The sequence below is a fragment of the Saccostrea echinata genome, unplaced genomic scaffold, assembly GCF_033153115.1.
Source record: "Saccostrea echinata isolate AGI-Se365-2 ecotype Australia unplaced genomic scaffold, CSIRO_AGI_Sech_v1 ptg000054l, whole genome shotgun sequence".
NCBI lineage: Eukaryota > Metazoa > Mollusca > Bivalvia > Ostreida > Ostreidae > Saccostrea > Saccostrea echinata.
The window spans coordinates 15832687-15855083 of NW_026889803.1; the positions used below are offsets into that span (position 1 = coordinate 15832687).

Here is a 22397-nt window from a genome sequence, read left to right on the forward strand (position 1 = left end):
GTGTACACCGGAAGTAAATGCATCTTTCAATGAGCTTAAGCCCATAAACACGAATAGCACATGTATAGAACAACAAACTACATGCTTTAATTTCAAAAGCTCATTGAAATGAGGAATATCACAGCAAACAATGCTTAAAATATTTTACATTTAAAATTCTTTTCTTTTCTTTTAATACAGCTCTATTGGCTATGATTTCATTTCGCCGATTGATTTCATCTTCCTAAATCTGTGCATGCACAGATTGATGTTTAGTTGTGATTTTATAATCCTGTTCCCTTCTGCTTTCTCTTTTTTCAAAAAAAAATTCAAAGAATGCATCAGAGTAACATATAACCTTTCAAAATGGACATTACTTGACACAGTGCTTTTTATTGAATTTTTTGAATATCACAACGCTGTCCTCTAAGAACTTGGAAATATGTCACACAATTGTATTTTTCTGTATGTATTATAGAATTGATTAATTTTGCACATCAATAAAAGATACCCAGTGACAAATAAAGGGGGTTCTAAATGCCTCAAAGCATTTGGCGACAATAAGATAACATGACATGACTTTGCTTTAATTGCGTCGGCTTTGTAGCATAGCAGACACGTGAGTGGGATCCTTTTCCGTCGCGTCGTCTAATCGTCCGTCGGACCTGATATCTGCTAAATTCGAACAATGGGTTATAAATAGTGTGATCGAAATATAAATAGCCAGTCAAGTTTCTATATTAAATTAACAAAAGAATGCATATATATATATATATATATATATATATATATATATATATATATATATATAACTATACAAAAAAATTTGTTATTCAAAAATATTTATTTACAAAAGTTAATAAATTTTGCAAGCACCAAATATTTATGCAACACCTGTAAAATGCAGAAAAATTAACCAATAATGATGCAAATATCAGGTGCACACCTTCATATGGTGAATAATGAGTGTACAAATTTTCAGACAAATCCATGCAATAGTCTTCGAGATCAGACTACAGAAGGACATACAACTAGACAGACATGCAGATTCCAATATAACCCCCAAAACTTTGTTTGCAGGGGGTATAAAAACCAATATATAGAATTGAGTATTTTAGTGTAGTCTAATTGTTAACCAAGTTATATTGAAATTGGACCAAGGAGTAGCATTTTGAAAAACTGTTTACAGACAAACAGACAAAAGGACGGATGATAGACACCTTACTTTCACATAAGCTCTTCTAGTCTCTGACCAGTAGAGCTACAAATAATTTCAAAATGAGCTTAAATATCCACCACAATCATAAAACATGTGAACTGTGGCTTCATTTTTACAAATGTACATGCATAAATGACTTTCCCAGAGTTAATGTGATCAAAAGAGCTAACATGAGCTATAAACCAAGTTTTACGTCAACATGTTAGTGCATTCATTCACCAAGTTTGAGCTGTATTAAAGAACTTAATAACACAAAAAGGCAAAATGTGTTTGTTGCTAATCCTGAAGTGCTAGTGAACTTCTCACTCTGCAGAGCAAACCAAGATGAAACATTGTATCCAAAATCTCTTCTCGATCTTTTCTAACTAAAAAGTTGTAGGGCTTTGAGTAATGAATGCTACTTCTTAAATCTTCCACCTTTGAACCTTCAACCAAGCGTGTTAAATGCGTTCTGTCCATATCCAAACGTGTGAAAATGATCTGCAATATTGATATAACAATATATTATATTCATTTAATACCATTAGTGTGAAGAAAAAAATATTGTGCATGGACTGAATTCAGCAGATAATTTGACTGTGAAAATAACAAAAGTGATATTTGTACTGTGAAAATATTAAAAATACAGCAAAACATTCGTTTTTAACACAGTGTTATTAAGAAAATAATCCCTATAGACAGCGAGAGCAATAAAACCATCTTGACATGGACTACGCTAAAGTTTCTTGAAATTGCTCTCAAAATCCATGTTTACAATTTTCAATCTGACAGCCACTTAGCTATCCCATCTCACATTCACTCATCTAGGATGTCACAGTAGTTAAGTCTACAGTATACTGCAGAAAATACCCAGGGGGGTAGGGGGGGAGGGATCATGATGTGAACAAAATTGAATCTGAATATTAAGTGAAAATGCTTCCATATTTGAAGGACTAATCACAGCTTGAAAAAGATTTTTAGATTTTCTCCTCTATATTCCTATGTAAAGTTGATCTTCTATTGTGGCCCCTCCCTATCATGGGGTCATGATATGAACAAACATGAATATACACTACCTGAGGATGCTTCCATATAAATATGACTAATCATGGCTTTGCTGTTCTTAAGAAGATTTTATAAGAATTTTCTATATATTCCTAAGAAAAAAATTAATCACCTAATGTGACCCTGTCCTTGCCCTCGGGTTCATGTTCAAACTTGAATCTATACACCATGGAGTAAAGGTTTCACATAAGTTTTATCTTTTCTGGTCCAGTGGTTATTGAGAAGAAGATTTTTAAAAGACACAATTAAATTTTCATCAATTCTTAATTATCTCCCCTTGAAAAAGGGTGTGGCCCTTCATTTGAACATACTTAAATCCCCTTCACCCAAGGATGCTTAGAATTGCTCAAAAACATTAACCAGAGACCAAGACCATAAACTAAAAATAGACTCAACTCAAAATTTTGATTCTGAATATCTTCACTTTCAGGGGCGTTGGCAAAGGGGCAGCAGTCGCCGCCCCAATAATTTTGCAAAAAAAAAAAAATAAGAAAGAAAGAAGAAGAAAAGAAATGAGAAATACAGAATAACAAAAAGTTGGTTCTTTTAACCTGATTCTTAAGCTTCAGATTTGTTATTAACTGCAAATTTTATCTCATTTTTTAAATAACACATATGGGCAGCCAACACTAATGCAATGGATTTGCTAATTATTAGGGACCCGCTCTGCGGGTGCCCTATAGTGATCAGCCTGTCCGTCCGTCTGTCCATCTGAGATCTCTTGTCTGGAGCATATCCTTTCTCTCCTTGGCCCAATCTGGCTCATACTTTGCCCACAGAGTGCCTTTGGGTAAAGGTTGTGCAGTGACCTTGAACAATTTTTTCTAGGTCTAAGGTTAAGGTCATAGCAGAATTATATGAACAAGAGGCCCAAGGGCCTTGAATTGCTCTTCTGATAAACCCTTCAACCTATCACTTCTATTTGAAGCTTCTACTGTATATTTAGATAAAGCCTTGAAATTCCAAAGGTAGGTCATCATGTCCTACATTTAAGATGAAACACTTTGAGGACCCTTGAGAACCCAAGATGATTCCATACCTGAGAGTAGGTCATGGTGACCTACTTATCACTTGTCATTCTCTGACGACCCAAGATGCATCAACTAAGTTTGATGATTCTAAGCCAATTAATACCTAAATTATTTTTAAAATTATTACCATAAAATTTCAAAAGTAAGTCATAGTGACTTACTTTTCAGATGACATACTTTGAGGACCCAAGATGCATCAGGACAAAGTTTGATGATTCTAAGCCAATAAGTACCTGATATATTTAAATAAAGCCATAAAATTTCAAAAATAGGTCACAGTGACCTCCTTTTCAGTCGACTAATTCTGTGGACCCAAGATGCATTAACTGACAAAGTTTGGTGATTCTAAGCCAATTAGTGATAAATATTCAAAAATATTTTAAAAAAGCAATAAAATTTCAGAAGTAGGTCACAGTGACCCACATTTCAGTCAACTTACCCGAGGACTCAAGATGACAAAGTTTGATAATTCTAAGCCAATTAGTACCTGAAAATATTTAATTAAAGCCATAAATTTTCAAAAGTAGGCTGCGGTGATCTACTTTTCAGTCAATCTACTCCGAAGACTCAAGATGCATCAACTGACGAAGTTTGATGATTCTAAGCCAATTACTACCCGAAATATTTAATTATAGTCTTATAAATTGAAAAGTAGGTCAAGGTAACCTACTTTTCAGTCGACCTACTCAAAGGACCCAAGATACATGAACTGATAAATTTTGATGATTCTTAGCCAAATAGTACCCTTAAATATTCAAATATAACCATAAAATTTCAAAAGTAGGTCAAGGTGACCTACTTTTCACTTGTCATTTTTTTGAGGACCCAAGAAGCATCAACTTACGAAGTTTTATTATCATAGGCCTTAAAATGTCCAAATTATGCCTCTTGAACACTGTGAAATTGAATGCCTGCAAAGTTCAAAAAGTAGGTCACTGTGACCTACTTTTTAATAAATATGTTTTATGGGACCATGATGCATCATCTTACAAGATTGAATGATTCTAAACCTCTAAGTATTCGATTTAATGACCTTAATTGTTTTGAAAAAGATTAGCCATAAAATTCAAAAAGTAGGTCAGGCCATCATTAAAAATATCTTTGTTTCCCCTAACCCGACCCTAAAATCTCAAGTTGGGTAGGTAGGTAGGTATATTATTTTTTTTTCTGACAGCAGTTTTGAAAATACATTCTAAAAAATTTAATAATAGAGAAGTGTACGTGAAGCTAGGGAAATCCCCTAATTTACTGCGATTTACGTCATCAGATTTGCATACCGCATAATTCTACGAGTTGTACACAACGTGTAGATTCATAAGTAACGTGTACCTTCTTAAACTCAAATTATAGAATATATATTTTTCAGGCGGTGTTTGTTGTGATATTGAGAGTTTATTACGTACAATTTTGAATCCTTTTTAATCAAAGTCACAGAATTATTTGATAAAAATGGATTGTAAAATGACTTGTTGAAATGACGTTTACACGCACCAGTACACATACAGTTTGTTAAACAGAACACGATGTTAGTTACATGTACTTGTAAAAACACTTCTGGGTTTACACGTTCACGTAGACGCACACGATCAAATGCTTAACCTCTCTTTAATATCTTTATAAATAAGAAAGAACAAAAGAAACCAATTTTTAAACCGAATATCATACAAATGAAGCAACATGTATGGTAAATTAATTCACAAATATTATTCATTCGAACTTGTGAAATATCTCAGGCCAGCGTATATTTATTGAAATCGAATATTTACAAAAAGACAAGATTTGCAAATACTCAACCATAGGACACCCGAGAGTATTTTAAAACCTACTATCATCTTTGAGTTCTTACACAGACAAAATCACAAGGGCCTCGCTTGGCGCAGTGATTCTAGTATTTCGTTTTGGAGTCCCGACGTAATTCAGGAGCTTATTCTAAGTCACAAGTCCCGACATGAGACGTGGAATGAGACCCTAAAACACGTAGGTCCAGTGTCGCAGTATACATCTAGATGTTAGCACGAAAAATACCCCTTACCAGTGGCGGATCCAGGAATTTCATAACGGGGGGAGGGGCTCAGTAGAAGGCAGGGGGTTTGGGGGCTGCATTGAAGCCTCCAGTGGGTCTAGGGCAAAGCCCTGGTGGGGGTTCGACGAATTCTTACAAATAAGAGATGTTTTTCCCTTGATTTTAGGATAATGGACATCTAAAGCAAAGGAACAACCTATTTTCAAGGGCCTTACTTAAGAAAAATACAATGAACGTCTCAGGAAGCCGTACATTAAGCAAATTTTAAAGATTTCAACACTATCTGGAAAGAGTATAATTTGGTTGAATTAAATAAAGTTTCATATATCTAATGTTATAGTCACGAAGTTTTCCCAATAAATAATAGGAATGAAGACACGACATGTAAATTATATTTATCAAGATGAAATGACTACACAAAGACATATTTACAACTCCTGTGATCCTATATAGTAAAAATGGGATCATACATGAAATGTTTATTAGATCGAAAGGAAATGAAATGCAGTGAAATTTATTGATATGCATAAACAAGGTGGGCCCCTGCTCATGGGGCAGGCTTTGCCATGCTTACTACGTACATTAATTTTAGAATACACATTTGTAAATACCATCTTAACACTCCTTAGTCATGATATATTTAATTCACAAAATGTTTCAAGATTGTAGGATTCTAATAAGTTGAAGATATACAAGATTGATACTTCACCGTTGTTTTACAACATGAGCTAACCCTCTGTGGTCACATGTTGTGGGTGAGAGTAAAACAAAAGCCGCCGTTCTGATAAAATGGATTTTGATGAAATTGTATTTTATAAAGTTGATAAACAATAAAAAAAAATACTTGAATAATCTTATTAAAAAAAACTTTTCAGTCGGCACGATTTAAGTGGGTCGGTCGCATTAGGGGAAACAAAGGTATTTTTTACTTTGGCCTCAAGGTGACCTACTTTTTAATTGACATAATTCGAGGACCCAAGATACATCAACTGACAAACTTTGATGATCATAGGCCTTAAATTGCTCAAAATATGCCTCTAAATCATTTTGAAAAAGAATGGCTGCAAAATTTAAAAAGTAGGTCACCATGACCAAATTGAGTCAACATGATATGAGGTCCTTAGATGCATCAACTGACAAGATTTGATGATCCTTGTCCTTATAGTAAGCAAAATATCAACATTTTAATAAAATGTAATTTTTGGTCAACTTTGAAGTGACCTTGAGACCACGCCCTTTGCCCCAGGGTGATTCCCCATGCAAATTTGAATCTACAACATATCCTCATCCTTTTGTGTAAGTTTGGTGATAATCTGCCCAGTGGTTCTTGAGAAGAAGATTTTTTAGCAAACAGTACTTTTGGTTCTATTTTCCTACTTATCTCCCCTTGTTTAAGGGTCACAATCCTAGATTTAGTACAAATGGGAGCCCTTGGGCCAAGGATACCCTGTGACAAATTTGACAATAATTGGCCAAGGGGTTCTTGAGTTATGGCACATCTTCTAAAATGTTTATGCACACCACACAAATGGCCATAGCATTAGCTCAGAAGAGCTAAAAATCCTTGTCAGGAGCATATCTTTTCTCCCCTTGGTCCAATGTGGCTCATACTTTACTCACAGAGTGTCACTGGTCAATGGATGTGCAGTGACCTTGAACAAAGTTTCTAGGTCAAGGGTTAAGGTTAAAAATAGGCTACCTTACATTTTCATGTTCATTGCTGAAAGTGGGGCTCTTTGAGATGACCACCATCTTGTTTCTCGGTTATCCCATAAGTGGACTAGTCCAATTATAAACAAACTCCGTTCACCTGGTAAATGGGACATCCCTTCTTGATTCAGTACAAAATAATGTACATTACAAGGTTAGCTTTTTAAAAAGCTTAGAAAGTCAGGCAGTGGCATATTATTCCATGCTTTGTGATGAACAAGTTTCCTTTCAATATAGCAACAAGAGTGTAGGCCAGTACCCATAGAGGAATGGGCTTCACTAAGGTTCTAAATAAAGAATCGGCAAAATGAAGATGACATCATGATCTGTACTGGTTTTTATTTGAATTCATCTATAAAACACAATATTATAGAAGAAATGAGAAAGATCTCAAAATCAACTGAAATATAAAACTGTATACGATTTTAAAACTGTACATAAAGATGTATTTTAAACTCATTCATAATAGATGGTACGACCATCATCGCAAGTAAGTTTTATCCAATTCGGGGGGGGGGGGGGGGGGGGGGGTACTCTTGCTATGAAGTGTACCAGCCATTTACTTTGCGTCCTAGAGCAGCTTAAGCATTTTTGTCTCGAACGCTGCAGAACAACTTTCCTGGTTAAAACTGTTTACAATTTACTTCGTCGTCAAGAATGACGGAGAACTGATCAGTCTATAAACAGAGGCTGTCTCATCAATCTATCACTGACCAGAGAGCGTGCATGAAGAAGCGTGCCCTCTGGTAAAGAGTAACATGAATTTCTTTAGAACGACTCGTCTAACTATTTTCCCCAGAATTCCAATCTACGCAGGCGCACTTGCAGTTTCATCCCAACACAACTCAATCTGCAATCCTCGGCTGACTCCACTATGCTCCATACAAAGTAGTTTAATATTAGTGTGCGAGGCATGAGCCACCCGAGAATATCCAAGTGAACGTAACTAGTCAACCCGTGGACTAACTAATAAATGACCAAACAGTGGCATGTCTTAGATATTCATTAATGTGTAATATTTGGTTATGACATTTGAGAAAGTCAATTGTACATCTTGTGTAATGAAGTATTGCAACTATGTCACTCCTTGATGACGAAAACGTTTAGCACTTCCCTTGCTTATATGTTCCACAGATATTGATTGATTTAGTCAGGCAAGCTTTTTAAAAAGCTATTACTTGTATTCATTTGAAATTTTGACTTAGTCTGTTCTGAGTTTATGGTCTTGAGGACTGGTCACTCATCAGGAAAATGTAGGTCAGATCCAGCATCAGAAGCAAGCCTGGTAGTGTGTATCCCTAGATGCATCATCCATGCAAGTTTCAGGTAGGTTTGATAGTGAATTGGAAATGGACTTGCCCCACAAACTTAAACTCAAGTGAACCAGAAATCCCTGATGAGACTGTAGCTCTAATAAGGTAGAGAAAGGTGGTACTTGGACTTGAAACTATCACAACAGCAATAAATAAAATAATGATCTTTTGTTTGTCTCTTTCTGAGTCAAGTTTAATTACAGTTGGACAAAAACAGTAGTAAGAGTAGATCGAGTTTTGAAAGAATTCCACAGAAATTTCTATCTATAGTAATAATGGCAAGACCATTCATTGAAATCAAAAACTGATAAACAGAATTATGTATCAGAGTATAGTCTACTTGTATTCAGTTGACAAACTTTGATCAGAAAAGTACATGAAGTCTTTCCAGTAATAAAATTAATTAAAACTACTAACCATGGTCTTAACACAAATCATTCCTAAACATGTAGTTCCTATAACAGATTTCTTAGTTTCCAGTAGAAGCTCTTCCCCATGCTGTCCTAACAAGCTCTCCACAGATTGGCCTGTAAGCTTCATGTCTCTGATATTGAAATCAGTGCTAGTTAATCCATCATGTGCAAACAACCACATCTTCACCTGAAATCATAAATTTTCAAAGTGCTTACTTTTAAAATCTATAAATTTGATTTACCAGAAGTCTATGATGACACAGTTAATCTACTTATTTGTAATAAAAGTAATGGAAGAACAAGAGGCCCATAGGCCTTTTAGGTCACCTGAATATCACATAACAACTTTCAACTGAATTAAAAGCAAACATAATTTTAAGAAGAAATCTGCATATCACAAATCTTGAATCACTATAGGGTCATGAAAAACATGGGTCACTTGCTACTTTCAAATAATAATTTTTGTACCAGTATCATGACTTCATTGCATGAATTTCATATTTATTCACAGGGCATTAGCTTCTATATGTACAACATTTGGTCAAATAATTATCACATACTTTCATCTGAAAAGTTCATTTTGGTATCTTACTTATACTTTTCCAGTAAGAAGATGTGGAACCCCTTCCAACTATCTCCTTTAGTAACACAGTTCCAAAAAAATGGCTATTGTGTTAAAGAGCTCTTCTATACTAAGCAACTTCTGTCACAATTGTGAACTTATACAGCCCAAGTAGTGATTTCATAATTTGTTTATAAATAATATACAGGTAAACTTCGATATCTCGAACTTGGCGGGACTGAGGAAAAACTTCAAATATCCGAGTGTTCGAGATATCGAAGTTGATGAATTTGGTACCGATATTGTTATGTTGCATGTTCTATTAACAGGAAATTAACCCCTCCCCCCTTTCCATCACGTGCATAATTTAATATAAGCGGTAAATGTTTCAGTTCATACTTAGTGCTATCTTTTTAAAATTACATTTGCATATATACTTATAATGCATATGTATTATTTTATTCAATACTGCAACTCTTACAGTTTACAAATTTCGATCGCTTTCAATAGCAATAATGATAATCATCATGCTGGTTTCAGATTTTCTGATACCCGGATATGTGTTGTAAATGATAAACCGATCACTGTAGTAAGGATTAAGATGGAAACAGGAATTATCGTTCTACAATAATTTATTATAATTGCCAATATACATAAACAAAAGCAAACTTTGTTTCGATTATATGAACTTCAAGTTTTCTTTTTACACCACGGTCAGATAATCTAACTATCCCCCCAGGTTGGCTACCGGGTTCTTTGTAAGACTGCCTTATCAGACATGATGTGTACTGAAGATTTAGATCTTTGGTACTCACTTTTATACTCAAAATAATGTCTTTAATTGTATAATTTCTTGAGTTCAATATCACTGATGTGTTCAGTGTTTACTTTGATATGTAATAATGTGTATAAGCGTGTACTTTCGATAAATTTAAATTCCTATTACAGTAATCGTCCCCAAGCCGCTGTTTCATTATCGTGTCATCATATCTCCGAGTGTGCATTTTATTAACACCTCCAAATCACCTGGCCAGCGTAATTAAATTTAACTACCAAAAACAACAGCTTGGGGGCTAATAAGGTGTGATTATCAGCAATGGTCCCATGAAGCTTGTGCTAGACCTAACGAAACGTTCAACAGACCATAAAATTAGCATAATGAGATTATTGTGTACTAAGGTGTGAATTCAGCGGAGCGAGAAACTTGTTGGACTTCGAGATAACGCATGTGTTTATAGCACTAGCGACAGTAAATCTACTTCGAGATAAGCGAGGTATTTGAGATTTCTGTGTTCGAGATACCGTTTTTTTTTAAATCATAAATATAATAAAAACGGCTGTGACTGTTGATTCACTTCGAGATATCCGTGGTATTCGACATATCGGTGTTCGAGATACCAAAGTTTACCTGTATATGAATTATATAAATTTTATAAATGTCTGTAATCTTTAGGTATGGCTGGGTTTGACATTAACTTTTGTGAGTACTAGACCAGTCAGGCTACTTGAATTTCCCATAATTTTTACTAGCACTGACCATAAAATCACTAGCCCTGATCAGATTTGAAAATTTATATTTTAACCTGCTAATTATCATGAAAAAAAGTTTCAAAACCATACTTAATAAGCCTGTTAAGATATACTTTGACAGATTGTACCATAGGTCGCAGGCCATTGAGTCGGAATAATTGGGACATGCTAATATTATAAGCCTTAAAGAACATTCAATGAACTTTTTAAAATAAAATAAAATAAATAAATTAAAGAATATATTATTTAATAGCTATTCATATCAATTGAAATGAAATGAATGAAGCTAGTTTTGATCGCGACTTGTCTGTTACAACCAGGCTAAAAATAGCGATTGTGTCAGGTGGGGAAGTTTTCTTCTTCTGGTGCTGTGTCTACAATCAGACAAAATTTCTTTAAAAACTTTTAGAATATTTAATTCAAAGACTGAAATGAGGGTTAACATCTATTTCATACAAATGATTAGTCAGTCTAGTTCTAGTTTTGTTTTTCTTTTCTTTTCTTTTTTTTTTTTTGGCATCTGCACATGTTGTAAATATTAACTGAACCATAAATTTATCCTAACCTTAAAACTGGCAAGAACAAAGATATATTAAGAGTACATTATTTAATCTTTCTGCTGAAATAGCAATTCAGAACATTAATGGGGAAAAAACTGATATAAAAAGGTTTATAGAGTTGAACTTTGGTATCTCAAACACTGAATATAGCTTGAATACCATGAATACATTGAAGTGATTTGGAAGCCCCAACCTCTAACAAGATGATCAGAAGCATTATTCCATAAAAGAAATAAAATATTATCATTTACAATATTTAGATTTTTCATCATACAAAGATTCCATTTAAAACTTTCATACCAACCTTTCCTACAGTCACTGTCATAAGAGATGCTCCTCCTTTTTCCAAAGTTGCATCTCCCTGCAGGCTGTATCTTAAATCTGGAACACTAGTTGTTTCTGTTCCATTGAGTGTCATTTGCACTTTCTGCAAAGCATCTCCTCTCCTGCAAAATTTAATTTAACTCACTTACTTCATTAAAATACAAAAAAGTTTTTTAGCATTTTCATTAATAAGAAATAATATTCAGCTGATATCTAAAATAAATATACTGCTTCGACATTCAAGATATGGTAATGCATTTAAACTTTTTTTTACTCTCATGAAAAAAAATATTAAATGTGTTTGCTTATGAAATGTTTGAAAAAAAAAAGAGAACAACATTTATTCTTCTCATTTGTGATGAAAACAATACAACAAAAGATAGGAGAACTTGCTGTCCTTGAATTGAGTTATCTGAAATGATGATGGGAAACAAAAAGAGACAAATACATGAAATATACCATAGAAGCAGAATATTTAGCAAGGATTCAATTTTGGCATTACATTGTATTAGTGAGGGTTTTGAGATTGCTAAAATTGAATATGGCTAACAATTTAACCCATATCAGTTATTATAGATATCTTACTTGACATTAAAAAAATCACATATTACCATGTATTACTTCTCAGTAAAATTATATACCATTTTTTTTTGATAAATCGCTAAATTTACATCTCACTAAAAATTCTACTTATACGGTATGCCCAAACATTGTTTACAAAATAAATTTTGAAATTGTTTCAAGCATAAAATAAACTCACATTGCATTTATCAGGAATATCTTGCTGAAGAAAGTTAGAAGCTGACAGAATTCACCTTCCACTCCAATTCTTCTTTCAGAAAACAATTCTTTAATTAAGTCAGAATAGTACTGAACATACTCCAATATTCCAGCATGCCAAAGGCTAAAAAGATGCCTAAAAAAAGAATCATTTTACATTGTCATGTTTATGTACCGGTAAATCAGTATGAAATGCAAGATGGAATGATGTTTCCTTGGGTTGAAATTGCGCTGAAGATAGATCCTATTAATTTTTTTCCTTGTCTGTATTTCCTCTAAGATGTCTATAAATATCTTTCATATAAAACACACAACAATTATATAAGCTAGATTTTGGTAAAACCCTTGAACACTTAATATAATTATATAAACTATACAACAGTTATTACTGTATTACTATAATTATACTGCTTTATCAAGTTTCATTTTCATTTAGCACTCATGATTCCAATTCAAACAGTTTAATGATTAAAAGTTATAAACATTGTCTATGACTTTTTAGGACAAGTCAACCCTCATATATTACTTTATATTTGTCTGTCTTTCTTCTGTAAATATAAAGTAAGACATAAAATATATGATTTATTGATTGATTGTTGTTATGTCCATTTCAAGATTTTTTCACTCATAGGAGACATCACCACAAGTCCTAAAGGGCTTCAAATGTAGACCAATACTTAGAATTCAGGGCCATTGAAAAATGAGGGATCTTTAACTTGCTAACACCTGCCATAACATGGGGTAGGGCTGTCAGGGTTCCCCAAAACAACTGAAAACTGAGGTCCAAGGTTTTGGTTCTGTTTTTCTTATAAGATTTTGGTTCAGGTCTGGCTTATACTGTATGTGTACTTAAAAAAGTGGGCTTCATATTTTAGCGGTTTTGGCACAGACAATGATGCCCTAATTCATGAATACTGCTAAGAAATCATTTACTAATACATATACAATACACGACACAGACATGTTGGCGTAATTCATGATTACGCCAACAACTCCATACCCCTCAATTGGCTAAATTTTGAATACGCCAATATGGCAAGTATGTTAGAATCTGTTTTATACATCTAAATCAAAAGAATGATAACAATAACACTTGTGAAGAGATCTATGTGAGCAGATCAAAGGATCTGATTTTAATCAGATTGGATAGTCCAATATATATAACAAGAGTTAGCTCTATTAATTCACACCACTGTTAATTTGGCACGCTGGCTATTCTCTAGAAGAATTTTTTTTTTTTTTAATTTTTTTTCTTTTTAATTTCATAGAAAGTTTGACCCCACAATGTGACCAAACCTTAGTTCAAGAAGTCATGACTATGTACAACACACCAGAGACCTATATACTAACAGGATAGGCAACTCCTTCAGCGCCATGTTTATTTACCCAAAACGGCACACACAACACTGCAAGTTTTTTAAAATATGTTTTTTCCCAGTAAAAAGCTTGTTTTCTGATTAATGTAATCTGTTTTTTGTGTATCAGAATGGATATTTAATAAATTTTAAAGCACATATTATAAAATAATTTAGATATTAAGTTAACAACCACCAAAATCGGTGATTTCTCGGAAATACGGCCGATCAGGGGCACGCACTGATTTTTAAATAAGCGTAATTACTACTAAGATAAGGAGTAAAAACAGTGCTAATAACAAATCTTGAATGATTTTTTGATAGATAAATTAAGATTTTATTCTGAAATATTTGATAGCAAAAGAGATATATTTAATTAAAATTGACTTATGAAATCATGCAACTTACAAAGTATCGCGAGACTTGCGAGAGTTGCCTATCCCGTTAGTATATAGGTCCCTGAACACACTTATCAAATATGTGACCATGCCATTGTGGCAAATGGCCTCTTTTCAATGGCCTAAATGCATCTTCCAGGCATAGAGAGGATAAGCAAATTAATACAGGGACCTACAATAGGAATATACATGATATACGTCCCCAATTAATATTATTAAGTTTGCTTGATTCACGAAAATATTAAATTGTTTATATTCAACTGTTCAAGAGAAGTTTATTTTTCTAAATATTATAAAATCAATACCCTGTGAAATATGGAACAAACACTGTAAATGAAACCATACCAGGAAAGTGTATCTAATGATGATGCTGATTCAATTTCCTCTTTTATTTTTGCTATTGCTTGCACACACTTTTTGGTTTCACCTAGAACTTCTCCCGAACTCAATTGTTCCATTTTAGCAAATCCTTCATCAGCATCTAAGCTATTCATGCATCTTTTTGTTGATTCAATCAGAAATTCCTTTATCTGAAGAAGTTTAGTCCAAAATGTGGTGTCGTCTACTAACACCGAATACATGTACATATTTTTCAGAACTGATTTATATAAATCGAACAATTCTGTTGCCTTTTCATCATAAAATATTCCATGCGATTCTAATGTAAACATATCCCATTCTGATACACGATTTCCACAACGCCTCCCACATTTCACTCCGGAGCTATAACTATCTTCGCTTTCATGAGATCGAGATCTTGAGGTTAATTTTCTTTTCAAATGTTTTCGCATTCGTGATACTGAATCAGACAATAATGGTGATCGTGAAGTGGAACTTGTAGTTGTAGAACTACCATCTGATGAATCTTCTTCCATTGTTTTCTGTTGTCATTTGCAAGATGATTAGTTTCTCGACTCAAACAGTCAAAGGAACTTAGGAAGTTTCCCGCACCTGGTGCGTGTCTGTCAGTAGATCACGCCCGACTATAATTCAATGTTCTCCGCATATTTATACAGTTAGACCCTGATTATTAAATAATGGAATATTCACATTTTTCTGTTTAATAAATCAAATGATTTCGATAAATGATAATTCGATATCAACTTGATCAAGCAAGTAAATGAATATCGTCGTTGAATGTATTCACTAACCAAATAAACACGAGAACATTTTTTGTCAACGTAGCCACTAGGGTTCAATTTGCTACTTTGGAATTATTACTATTTAGCTATTAAAAGCACAGATTAGATGGGTAAAATAATGCCATTAAAAACAATGTCTTCTAGATTCATGATAAGCTTAAAACTAAGAAACTCAGTGAACTGGTGAACATGCTACTGATCATATTTAAAAAAAAATATTTTGCACTTTAAATCAATTCCAATTTTAAAAAAAAATGGTTGTATTTTCTCATTTTTAAAGGCAGTATTAGACATTTAGATTTAAGGTCAAATGTTTGTATTAATCGCTGTATGTTTGTAATTTATGCTTGCATTTAGCTCAAGATCTATAACAGTTTTGATATGACACTATAGTACGTGTAACTAATACCATTTATAGTATATAAATTACGTGTAATTATATGTTAAATTCTATTCTATTCTATATTATATGGAATCAAAAATAAAATCTACAGCCAATAAGAGGCCCATGAAACACAAAGCTCACCTGTGTAACATTGGTCTTGCTGTTCTTCAGAGAAAGATTGTAAAGTTTTCCCAACTTGACCCGACACAACACAACATATGAGGATACTTAACTTCGATTAGTTGTATCGCATCTTGGCGATAACGTGCTATATAGACATAGCCGTAGGAACCGGGGGGCACGGGGGGGGGGAGATTTTGCTGATAATTTTGCTGATATATAGATTACTATAGAAAACATAGCTACTATATGCCTGCGCCCCCTCAATAAAAACGTCTGGTGAACTTTTTTTTTTTTTTTTTTTTTTGCTTGTCAAAAAATTTTTGGTAGTTGATGGTGCCCCTCCAACTGAAAATGTATGGCTGTGACCCCCCCCCAACTGAAATTGCTTCCTACGGGCCTGATAGAGAAGTTTATGGAGGTGTATTTTCAACGTTTGGCAAAATATTGGTTGCTGGTGACCTTAAAGGTAAACTGATCGATCGCGTATGTTGGATTTGGCCTGGTTGGGATTTTACGCTCCAAATGTTTCGCTTTTAATATTCTTTCATGTAAGAAGTCACGGAAGATAACTCTGTTCCTATAAAAATACCAGTCATAAAAATACATAAAACCCTTGAAGAAAATCTTGGGTATGTTTCTTTAAAACTTCTCTACAAGTCAGTGCGTTTGTCCAGAAAAATTGGATATATTCAAATGCATTGAGCGGTGTTTGTCCATCAAAGTGCTTCTGGTTAAGAACACTCTCTACACTGCACACTAAAGAGTTCTGATTCTATGGTATTTTTCTGCAGTTAGAGTGATCTGCCCTTAGATCTAAAATCTTATAAATTAAAATTTACAGTATATTACTCAATTTGTAATCAATTCAAGTATTCTTAACATTTTAAAAGACCAAGATAAATTAATTGAACACTTTATATACATGCATTTTCTCTATGAAAGTACTCAGCAGTGATTTCTTTTCATTGGTACTTGGTTGTGTTTGAACATTTTTCCTGGGGGTAAATGCCACGCACCATATATTGAAAATTAATTAGATTAGCTCAATATTCACAGCTTTATTCAATATAATTTTCACAATGTCCAAAAACATTTTACACAGGTGTATTATAGAGGGTTCTTAAGTCAGCAGCATTAAGCGGCATTTGTCCAGAACAACCATTGAGGGGCCGCTGACTTCACCAGAAGCTCTGTGGACAAATGCCTCACAGTGCAAAAGATATTACAAGAAGCACTGTGTTGGACAAATGCCGCTAATTGCTGCTAATCTTACCAGAAGATCTTTCTTTGACAAATGCAGTTGACTTAATCAGGTGCACTTTCTTGGACAAATGTAAATCCCACACAGCGTTGACAAATGTAGATCCCACACAGAGTGGACAAATGTAGATCTCACACAGAGAATTATTTTGTTCATGTTTCATGAAATGATTTTTTTTTTAAATTCATTTACTTGACAGAAGTCATAAAGGCATTATCTTTAAACTTATCTGTAGAATATGAGGACGTGTTTTTTCATTGTCAATATAATTTATTTCTAATGAGTATCATTGCTTCTTTTGCAGGGACGACGTTGATTCATGGAAGATGCATCCTTATCGCTATACTATACCAGGCACTCTTCATAGACTGAAGAGTATAGTATAGCAATAATGATGCATCTTCCATGAATCAACGTCGTCCTTACAGAAGAAGCAATATCGATAATATTTTATTTTCTATAAATTGTTCCATGTAGCCTGTGAGATCAACAAGTTTTGCTTATTCTAATAGGAATTTACTTCTTTTATTTTAGACTATCATTTAAGGTAGTACACAACACCCATGAAATCTGTTTGAGCGCATATCTTATAAAGTACACCAGAAAAAAGAATTATTTCTAGGACTGGGTATTGGCTACATATTTCGTATTGCGATATTTTTAACTGTAGGCTATTGCGATACGTATTGCAATATTTTCAACAAAAATTTAAATGGTATTTTCTTATTATATTAACTTTCTTTTACACGTAGAATGTACATAACTATGACAAATAACCAATAAAAGATATCTTGTTGATTGAATTACAGTTATGCAACTAATTACATGTACACCCATATAGCAGCTTTTGTCTTACTATTTGGCACGATTGCAAACCTTTCTGACAAATTTTCTTTATATTTTATAATAGAATTCCTGAGTCCAAATATTTTGTCAGTTTATCGGTATTACAACAAGAGGCCCATGGGCCACATCGCTCACCTGAGCACATTGGCTAGGAAGAATCAGAAAGAAGAAGCAGAAATCAGTTCAGTATTGAACAATGACGGAGGGGAGGGGGACATACTTAAAACTACCTCAGCATGCTTCCATATCAATATTACTAATCATGGCTTTGTTGTTCAGAAGCAAACAGAAGAATTTTAAAGCTTTTTTTCCCTAGTATTCCTATGAAAAATTCTGATCACTCATTGTGGCCCCACCCTACCCACCCTAAATTTGAACAAATTTGAATCTACACTACCTGAGGAGGCTTCTATAATAATATGACTAATCATGGCTTTGCTGTTTTTGAGTAGAAGATTTTTTCAAGATGATTTCTATATATTCTTATGTAAAACTTTGACCCTCTGTTGTACCACGCCCCAACCCCTAGGGGGTCATAGTTTGAACAAACTTGATTCTACAATACCTAAGGTTGCTTCTGTATAAATATGACTAATAATGGCTTAGTTGTTCCTGAGAAAAAGATTTTAAAGATATTTCCTATGTAACGTGTATGATCAGATTCTTACAAGGGATATATAAATTTTCCTTTCACTCTGTCTGAGTTAATGATTGGAATGATTATTAAGACAGCTCTGTCTGAGGTTATATCACATAGTACTTAAATTTTCTCTTATCAAGAGATTGGGACTGGATAAGGTACTACTTGCACCATGTTTCTCCCCTAAGTTCCCATTGTTAGATAAGAACTACATATAGCTGTCTCAATTTTCTTCAGATTTACTACACCCAGAACTTAACAACAAATCCCTAGGATACTTGCCACTGGTGTTTATAACTTTTATACTTTTATTTTGCTCTTACACTTAAGGTTTTCCATCCTCTATCCTTAAATGTCCATCACATACATAATATTCTGATATTAATTTTACGGTAGAAAAGGATTTACCAAGAGAAAGTTTCAAAAATGTAAATAACTAAACAGTAATTAATTAACAAAAGATTGCATTGAAATCTATGGGGACGAGCAATTTTTTTTAAAAATAAAAATTCAAATAATAAGAATATCAATAAATACTATGGCGGAAAGATGCATTAAAACACATTAGAAATAGAATGACAATTGAAAATGATTTTTTTTTACCAGATAAGCTTTTTAAAATTGAATTTTTTATCAACAAAGGTAGATCTATAACTCTTACCAAAATTCAAGGTCATATATTAGGACACATCCCACCCTAACGTGCTAATAGTAATAAAAGGGAATTATGTCTAAATCTACTGAGTATTCAACACCTACACATCTGTTATGTATTCAAGTTAATTGAATCTGTTGCTATTGGGGATGGAATACCTTAACTTCTTTCCTGATGATTCAACATCCAACTTCTTCTGCTACCTTCTGAATGCCTGACTTTCCCAAAGCTTTCAATTGCCTTATATACCTTTGGTTTGGCTAGTCCATTCCAAGGGTTGTCAGGTCATTCCACTATTTGAAGTCTTTAATGCGTTTTATTCAAATGACCCTTAACCATTACACCTATATATTCCTATGTAAAACTTTGACCTACTGCTGTTTCCCTACCCCCAGGGGTCATGATTTGAACAAACTTGAATCTACACTACCTGAGGATACTTCTGTATTGATATGACTAATAATGGCCTAGCTGTTCTTGAGAAGAAGATTTTTAAAGATATTTCCTATACATTTCTATGGTAAACTTTGACCTCCTGTTGTGGCCCTGCCCTACCCCCAGGGGTCATGATTGGAACAAACTTGAATCTACGCTACCTGAGGATACTTCTTTATTAATATGACTAATAATGGCTTAGCTGTTCTTGAGAAGAAGATATTTTAAGGTATTTCCTATACATTCCTATGGTAATCTGTGACCCACTGTTGTGGCCCTGCCCCACCCCAGGGGTCATGATTTGAACAAACTTGAATCTACACTACCTGAGGATACTTCTGTTATAAATGACTAATCATGGCTTTGCTGTTCTCGAGAAGAAGATATTTAAAAATATTTCCTATATATTTCTTTGTCAAACTTCGACCCCCTCTTGTGGCCCCACCCTACCCCCGGGGGTTATGATATGAACGAACTTGAACCTAGAGTATGTAGTGAAGCTTTCACATAAGTTTCATCTTTTCTTGCCTAGTACTAGTGGTTCTTGAGAAGAAGATTTTTAAAGCATGCCTCCAAATTTTCACGAATTCTTAATTATCTCCCCTTGAAAGAGGGCACGGCACTTCCTGTGAACAAACTTAGATCCCCTTCACCCAAGGAAGCTTTATGGCAAGTTTGGTTGAAATTGGCCAAGTGGTTCTTGAGAAGAAGTCGAAATTTGTGAAAAGTTTAAAGATGACGGACGACAGACGGACGACGGGCACTCTTTGATCAGAAAAGCTCACTTGAGCTAAAAACGTATTGCAATACGATATTTTTTGTCAACATACCGCAATATACCGGAATATCGGTATTATTGCCCAGCCCTAATTATTTCACTATATGTCAATAATCAACGATCTTTGTAAGAAAAATAAAATAAGCTGTAACGTGTTTTCACAACGTTTTGAAGAAAAATTAGAGACATCCTATATATTGGTCATTCGGAAGCCTACATTTTGGATCGTGTTTATGCCATTTACATGCCATATGACTGTCTGTTATTAAAAGCAAAGTAACTCTTAATCCATTTATAGTAGAGACCTTATATTTCAACATATTTATAAGGAGTCACCATTCTTTTTGTACAATAAAGGTCAAGGTCATATTAACAGGTCAAAGGTCAAATATAGTGATGTCATCTACTGAATTTTTACATTTTTTGCATTTGATTTATTTAAAATCGCCGAATTATCTAAAACCGCCAGTTCAAATTTCCTCATTTTGACCTATTTTAATCTAGGTTCCATTTCAATTATTCTGTTGATTTTTTTTGTAAAAATTGAATCATACATTTTCCTTAAAGAGGACCTAACGTGTGGCATATTTATATGTGAATTTTCAATTCTCGGGTATGTATTCTATTTTTACATCACATTTTACTCATATATACCGGTATCAAAATAATTTATTAAATTTTAGTACAAAAAGGTTGCCTTTACAAACAGCATCACACAAGTTTGCAATAGATCAATTGATTATTATTACATAATGCACAATCTCAGGTCGGCTGTCTGATTTCACAATCTTCTTAAAGGGGTCTGATAGGCCATATTTCAAACTATATGGAGAAAAAAAAATGTATGTTGAATTTCTTTCATATTACATATCAAGAGAGATTTTGTATCTTAGAACAAAATATCAAAATTTGAACAAAATTGAATTTGAGGAAAAATTTGGCGTATATATTGTGTACTACCTTAATTTAGAAATCAAACCAATAAAAACAACTCACATCAATTTTGATAGATAAACATTTAATTTAATCAATAAAAATGCATAAAACATGTTTTCGAAAATACACGGAATAAAAAGATTTTACTACCTCCAAAGATATTTAACATATTAACTTTTTAATTAAAATAGAATGCATCATTATTCAGAATGAATAGTTTCAGGAAAAACCATAGCTTTCTTAATGCAATTAGTCTTACAACAAATCAAAATTTCAAGATATGTAATAGCACAACCTAAATGCAAAATGATTTTGGGGTGGGGTTAAATACAATATAATAACATACGACGTAATAATGTAATATGATAAAGAATACATATGCGTACTTAGAAGTAAAGACTGACATTTGTTGAATTAAAAATAACAAGTATCACTATAATTCCAGATATTTGCTAGCGTGCTTTATGAAATATGAAAAGTCCGTGGATTTACACACCAATAATTCACACAAAACTGAAAAAAAAATCCCTCAAATTTGATTATGTACATCAAAAATGAATTTCTAAGCATGTAACATATATTTCACAAATAACAGGCCCGTAGGAAGCAATTTCACTTTGAGGGGGCACAACCATATATTTTCAGTGGGGGGGGGGGGGGGCACTATCAACTACCAAAATTCCTTGACAAGCAAAAAAAAGAAAAAAAGAAAAGGGTCATAAGACGTTATTGTTGAGGGGGTACAAGAATACAGTAGCTTTCTTTTCTAGAGAATTCTATATCGGCAAAATTATTGGGGGGGGGAGGGCACCCCCCCGTGCACCCCCCTCCCCCGGTTCCTACGGCCATGAATAAACAGAGGAACATTTCATAATTTAAACTGAAACTATATTTACGCAAAAATGTGCTTGTTCTTAGGGGCGAGATCAAAGATTTAATGTCTGCAAAACTAAAT

General features: G+C 33.7%; 2 protein-coding genes across 2 annotated transcripts in view; one reads left to right on the plus strand and one right to left on the minus strand.

Annotated features, from left to right (window-relative positions):
* The window catches only part of LOC133171732 (twisted gastrulation protein homolog 1-A-like), a 403867-nt gene that overhangs the window by 225105 nt on the left and 156365 nt on the right, over positions 1-22397 (plus strand). The gene's annotated exons all lie outside the window — the stretch shown is intronic.
* Positions 836-15158, minus strand: LOC133204568 (uncharacterized). The gene is made up of 5 exons (XM_061340318.1): positions 14587-15158; positions 12469-12624; positions 11689-11830; positions 8737-8919; positions 836-1678 (listed from the first exon to the last, which is right to left on the minus strand). The coding sequence occupies exons 1-5, from the start codon at positions 15114-15116 to the stop codon at positions 1475-1477; spliced, it is 1215 nt and encodes a 404-aa protein (XP_061196302.1). The 5' UTR covers positions 15117-15158; the 3' UTR covers positions 836-1474.

Excerpts from the sequence above, each read along its gene's own strand:
- LOC133204568 (XM_061340318.1), bottom strand. The coding sequence starts at position 15,116 with ATGGAAGAAGATTCATCAGATGGTAGTTCTACAACTACAAGTTCCACT. Across the intron at positions 12,625-14,586 it reads TCATTAGATACACTTTCCTG|GCATCTTTTTAGCCTTTGGC; the intron begins GTATGGTTTCAT and ends TTCTTTTTTTAG. Across the intron at positions 11,831-12,468 it reads ATATTCCTGATAAATGCAAT|GAGAGGAGATGCTTTGCAGA; the intron begins GTGAGTTTATTT and ends TAAATTTTGCAG.